This window comes from Oryctolagus cuniculus, chromosome 5, assembly GCF_964237555.1.
Source record: "Oryctolagus cuniculus chromosome 5, mOryCun1.1, whole genome shotgun sequence".
Classification (NCBI taxonomy): Eukaryota; Metazoa; Chordata; class Mammalia; order Lagomorpha; family Leporidae; genus Oryctolagus; species Oryctolagus cuniculus.
In genome coordinates, this window is record NC_091436.1 from 136,285,189 (window position 1) to 136,291,293 (window position 6,105).

The window sequence follows — 6,105 nt, forward strand, 5'->3', positions numbered from 1 at the left end:
AATGAGATTAAAAGATCCTGAACTGTAAGAGTTTTCTATTATGTTATGGATTGAAGAGAAATAGTTTCCCCCAAACTCATGCAGAGGTTTAAACTCTGCAGCGTTGTGGTTGTGTTAAAGTGGATGGATTAAGGGCAAAGACTTATCTAATTATGGCATCTGAGAGAAGGGTCTAGTGGAGGTCTTTGGGTCACTAGGGGCATGCCCTTTGTGGGGTGGTTATCCTGAGGGAGTGGTTATATGAGTACAACTTTGGCCTGGCTGTTTCTCTTTCCTGGTTCACCATGTGATCCATTCTCTACCTCTGTATCCAATGCTGCCAACCTCCACCAGATATCAGGTTATAGGGCTGTCTGATCTTGAACTGTGACCTCCAAACTGTGTAAGTCAAAATAAACCCTTTCTCTCCCAAGAAGCTTGTTGTAGGTATTTTTGTTAAGTGATGAAAGTGGACTATTTCATACCCTTAGTCACAGTCTTAGTCAGACTTGAGATGAAAATCAGGAAAAAAAATTGAACAACAGATTTATTAGGGGATATTTATTGCCTTCATATTTGGGTCACTGAGGGATTATGTAGCTGGAAGGACTACCTTAAGGAATCTCACATTAGGTAACACTTGAGGAAAGAAAATTGAGGGAAGAATTCCAAGCATAAGTGAACTCTGGGTGAATGTAGCATCTGAAGTCCATAAAAGAGGTGAGAAGAGAAATGATTGGAAGAGACACAAAATGTGATGAACCAGGCCAGAAAATAGTGCTAGGTTATCCAGCACATCGACTCTTCTTTTGTAGATGGGCAATGTACCTGTAAAAATGGGACAGACATGAGACTGATTGAGGGGCTTTCTGTGCCATCATCATGCCATTTTCCAATTATCCTACAACTTTACAACCATATTTATGTCTACAACATCCGCCCACTTTTGTTCTTCCTTTTTTTGTGGCTGAATCCTTACCTTCACTACCAGGGTGTGATTCACAAGGGTCCTTGCTGTCGGGAGGCACCACCTGAGCGCAGTCCTCGGATGATGAGGATGGTGCCTACTATGATGCCCACGAGGCCCACAGCCAACCCCAGGGCGCAGACCACAGTCTCTGTCAGCTCTGACATGGGGGCTGGGATCTCAGGTTCTGTGAAAGTGAAGTTGCAGAGGTCAGAATACAGAGTATGGGTTTGTGAATCTATCTGTGGAATAGGGTAGGGGAGTTCTGCAAAGAAAAGAAGCACCAGGCTTAGGAAGCAGAACAAAGTTTATCATTAGAACCCCTTCTAAAAGTATGGAAGACAAGTTTTGGAACATGCGAGTTATGGGCTAAAAGGCAGGATGTTTTTGACCTGATAGGCAAGAAGGCATCAAAAAGAAGCAGAACTTATACCTACCCCAGTGTCTCAGAAGTGGCTTCTCCAGGCCCCAGTGCTCCACTCTGCAGTCGTAAATATCATCAGCAGAAGGGAGGAAGGTGAGGTAGCCGATTTTGAAGAAGGTGTGATCACTCTTGGAGAGGAAGCTGGTCTCAAAAACACCTTCTGTGACTGGGTGCCCATTGATCAACCACGAGATGTTGATCACAGGAGGAAAGATGTTGTCCACAAGACAGATGAGGGTGTTGGGCTGCCCCAGCCTCACAGGGGCCTTGGAGAACACTGTCACCTCAGGAACTTCTGTGGTGAGGAAACAGCAGTGGTGTGAGTTGCTGGTAGCTCTGTCCTGGGCTTCTGCACTGCACCACGGAGAAGCCCTCCCACCAGAACTTCCCAACTGATAGTTGAAGAGCTCTTATTTCCCTTCTGCTTGGGAAACACTGGCAATTGCCAATGTTTCAGCAATGTGCCCTACTGTGGAATGCTTATTAAGGTTTTAGAACTAGGGGACTTCTTGAAGGAGGCAAGGAAATACTTATGAGAGAAGGACTTGGTATTACATGGAAATATTTGAATTTTGAGATGAGAGAGGATAAGAGTTCAGTAATAACTGCAAGAAGATCTTGGGCCTCCTTGGAAAGGAGATAGTTTTATATAAGGATGAGTGGGTATCTATCCTTAGGGAAGAAGGGAGAGAGACCTGTTATGAAGGGATGGATTCAAGATGGTGACACTTACTATTGACAGCAGCAGTAGAGTTGGAGCGTTTAATGGTGATGTCCAAGTTGTATTTTTCTGTGGCTATGTTTCCCAGTGCACCCTGTGGATCAAAACTTGCAAATCTGCTAAACTCAGGAAGCCTCCAGATAGTCTCCTTCTTATCCAGGTCTACATAGAACTGCTCATCTCCATCAAATTCATGGGTGTACTGGCCAGAGGGACCATAAGACTGGTAGACGTTTATGCCATAGGAGCCAACGTGGTCAGCTGATGAGTGAAAGATGAGACACAAAAGGTAAAAAAACTTAATAAACAAAGTGACAAAAGAAACTCACTTCCAAATGCTGTGGGTTTCATCTCTGGCAAAGACTCTGGACAAAATTCCCAATGTCTTCTTTAGCCTCCCCTGCATTGGTAGCTGCCCAGTCAGAATGCAGTCTGCCTTTCCCACTATCACGTGTGCCCCACGAGAGCAGAATGTCACATCTTCTTTACTGCTATTCTAACTCAGTGTCTGGCATATTATAAGCTTGTGATAAATATTGTACTGGATGGAAGAAGAAATGAATGAATGATCACAATATTTAGCTTCTGAGATTCAGTTTGCTTCCTTCTGCTTCCTAACTTTTCATCAGTTAATAGCACATTGACTATGGCTCCTCTTCCCAGAACCAGCTCAGAGAAGGTCATTTTCAATACCAACATCCTTTCCTTTTTTTCTTTATAACCAAAGGAAAGCACAGGAATTGATTATTTTAAAAGTTTTACATAACTATTATAAGGTATAGAAAAGGGTATTAAAAAACAACAGCTTTACAAAATACATAAAAACTAAACAATGCTCCTAGGTGTCTATTTTGCTAATTGTAGTGATCCTTAGGGTGGAGTATCTGGTTTCTCTGAAATAAAAATGGAAACTTTATTCAGTTTTACATTTCTGTCATTCACCACCCCATTTTTCCTCTCTGTTTTCTGACTCAGCATTTATTCTCAGTTGAAGGCTCAGTAAGTTGAGGCTCTTCTCCAGTGGACACTGTGCATTTCCGAAGATGCCTAAGCAGAATGGCAACTGATGCAGTCTGTCTCTTCCTAAACCCACCTAACTGTACATTTTATCAAGACATCTGTGAATGTTTAACATTTCATCTTTCCTTGTGTCTTCATTTACTGAATATCAACAAGTGGCAGACAAAGCAGGGAGTAAGGAGAACACCAACCAGGCAAGGTCTCTCCCATCACAAATCACTGACTAGCTGTTGAGTCAGGCAAGTAAAGGAGCAGACACGATATGGTGTGGTGAGTTCTGTGGTAAGGGTATTTACAGCTGTACAGCTTAACAACCTCCACAAGAATCTGCCAGTCAAACCAAGCCCAGGATCTGTTTTGATATTGTTGTCTTAGAACTTCCTGTATATATCTATTCCATCCTGGAGGGTTTTTTTTTTTTTTTTGGCTTAGTCACCAAATTTCTTAGCTAAGTCCTCTCAGTAACTTGTCTATGACCACAATACGGCCTCCAACTCTTTCATTCCAATGCCTTGCTCTCCAAGGTTATTGTCCTCTTCTGACTCACTCTGCTTTACCCAGCAAGATCACCTTTGTTGATCACTTAACAGAGCATCCAACAAATTCTTCATATACATACCATAAATTGTGACTCCCTTTTCTAGCATGAACATAGGCAATCATTTTTTTTCACGTGGAACTTGTCCTAGGCTGCTCACCATTGCTGGAGGACATGATATTCCTGGGACCAGCCCTTCTGCTTTCTTGCACTACATTCTGTTTCCAGCAGTAGTGTGTGCAACCACTAGGGGGCAGACGGCACAACTTTCCATCTCTTAGTCCCTAAAACTTAGTTCATTGTGCACTCAAAAATGTATATTGAATGATAGTTGCTATTGAGGATCACAGAAATTAGGGATAAGGCTAGTGAGCACATGGGTAGCAGCTTCTGCATATGAAAGTCAGGGTGCACTAAGACTTGTGAATTCCATGTACTGTTGCTTTCATGGACCTATTTCTTCAAAAAATACTGAAAATTATGTTTTATGATTGTACTAATGTAAAGATAATTACAGTATGTAACTTCATTTTTCTTCTAATGTTACAAAGAGTTAAACATTTTTATGTAACCCTATAAGGATCATGGGCCTTCAGCATTGTGCCCACTGTGTCAAATGGATATGTTAAATCTGACCAAGATATTCAAGTGCGATATTGAAGACAGGAAATGCAGAACAAATAAGCCAAATGCTCTGGAAGAACGTCTACTATCAAACATAGTAAGAATGGGTGTAGTCAGGGTTAATAAGCTTGCTAACGATGAGAGTAACATCCATTTCATTTTCCCTTTTAACTATTTGATTTTCAACTTTCATTTTTTAAAAATCCATGTCTCTAAAATGGCAGAGAGTCAGGGATGGATCTTGAAAGGAAAGGCAAAGCATGGCATGGAGAAAGGGTGGAAAGAGATGGACAACAATGCAGGGAGACCCAAAGGAGCAAATCATTAATAATTGTACTTGCCCATTTTCCTTTACTAGATGGGCTGAAGAACAGGCTATTTGTATTAATGACTTTAAAATAAAATAATTTGATTTACCAAAATTCTAATCATAAAGTTCTCAATTTTAATAGAAAAGTGAATATATTCCTTTCTTTGCTAAAGAAAAAAATACAATGTTATATCTGTGATAGGAATAAGTAAAAATCAGTAAGTGTTGGCACTGCTGTGTTTCTACTATTTATAAAGCATATTGACATGCCCATCTTACCCACATGAGGTAACTGAGTTTAAGAGACCCATGTGGTAAAGTCACAACTAAAGCTGGACTGTGTCTCCTGGAAAGCTAACTCATTCCCCACTGATGCCAGTTCTCAGCACTGTGTCCAAATCTAAACTGGAGAAAAAGACGTCTTAACTGTATGTGGGTATAGCATACATAATTCATGGAACTATTTAACCCAAAATATATTATGGAGACATATAAAAAGCTTCAAACATTGGTCAGGGAAATTTGGGAATAATAGTTCATAAATATTTAATAATGAAATGTGGTCCACTGTGGAAATGACCCTGGACTTTGAGGTATTCATGATCGAGTGTCACAGAGACTTCCAGGCCACGTTCCCTGGCTCTGTCATAAATGCAAGAATATCCTTAGGGAACTCTCAACAGCACAGGTAGCAAAGAAATTGGGTTGGGGCTTTAGTTTCCCAAAAGAGCAACAGCTATAATTTTTAAACCTCTTAATACTGAGAAGGCCGATAGGAAATCTCTACTATTTCTTAGCCAATTTCTATCTCTTTTTTCAGCTCCAGGGGACAACCATCAGCCATGCACTCACCCACAATGTCCTCAGCTCTGCACGGGCTCATCATGGTGGTCAGGGCAAGGGCCCCCAGGATCAGTGCTTTGTTGGGAATCATTCTCTTCTCAAGGTGGTCCCAGCAGCTGCTGCTCTGAGGTGCACAGAAATCGAGGACTGAGCCAACTAATCTAAAGAGGACCCAAACCAAACCCCTTCAGGTCAGCATTTGGCCAATCAGAAAAATCTCCTATGGTGACACCTCAGTTGCCAGCTGCAGAGCCTGTTTCAAGAGGCCCAGAGGCAAAAAAGGGAAATCCCCTGCTTCTGATGCCCGCTTCTAGAGTGTACCGAGAGAATTCTCCACGAGTGGAGGGAGGACACTGAATCAGAGCTTTCTCTCATGTGTGTGTGTCTGCGAGTAGCATGGGGGTGGGGACTATGCGTCAGCAATATGTTGTCCTTCAGGATTTTCTGAGTTATGGTTCCCAGAATTCTTCCCTGAGTTGATTCCCCTCTGTGGCAGTCCTCACCCCCTCCCTGTTCTCTGGCTTCTGAATGTGGGTTAGCTGTGTTTCTTTGTGTACCCACAGTGCACATGGAGTCCTCTAGATCTTAAGTTGACCTGCCTACCCAGGTGATCTCTGTCGGCAGTAGCTTTTTCTACTTGAATAAACCCAGTTGGCCAAATTCTTCTCAAATTCTCAAA

The 6,105-nt window shown here is 42.0% G+C and overlaps 1 protein-coding gene across 1 annotated transcript; it reads right to left on the reverse strand.

Moving 5' to 3' along the window:
• Positions 1–525: 525 nt before the first annotated feature.
• Positions 526–5,798, reverse strand: LOC127482571 (HLA class II histocompatibility antigen, DQ alpha 1 chain). The gene is made up of 5 exons (XM_051854869.2): positions 5,436–5,798; positions 2,104–2,352; positions 1,384–1,665; positions 959–1,133; positions 526–807 (listed from the first exon to the last, which is right to left on the reverse strand). Exons 1-4 carry the CDS (start codon positions 5,515–5,517, stop codon positions 979–981), a joined length of 768 nt encoding a protein of 255 aa, XP_051710829.2. The 5' UTR covers positions 5,518–5,798; the 3' UTR covers positions 526–807; positions 959–978.
• Positions 5,799–6,105: the final 307 nt, after the last annotated feature.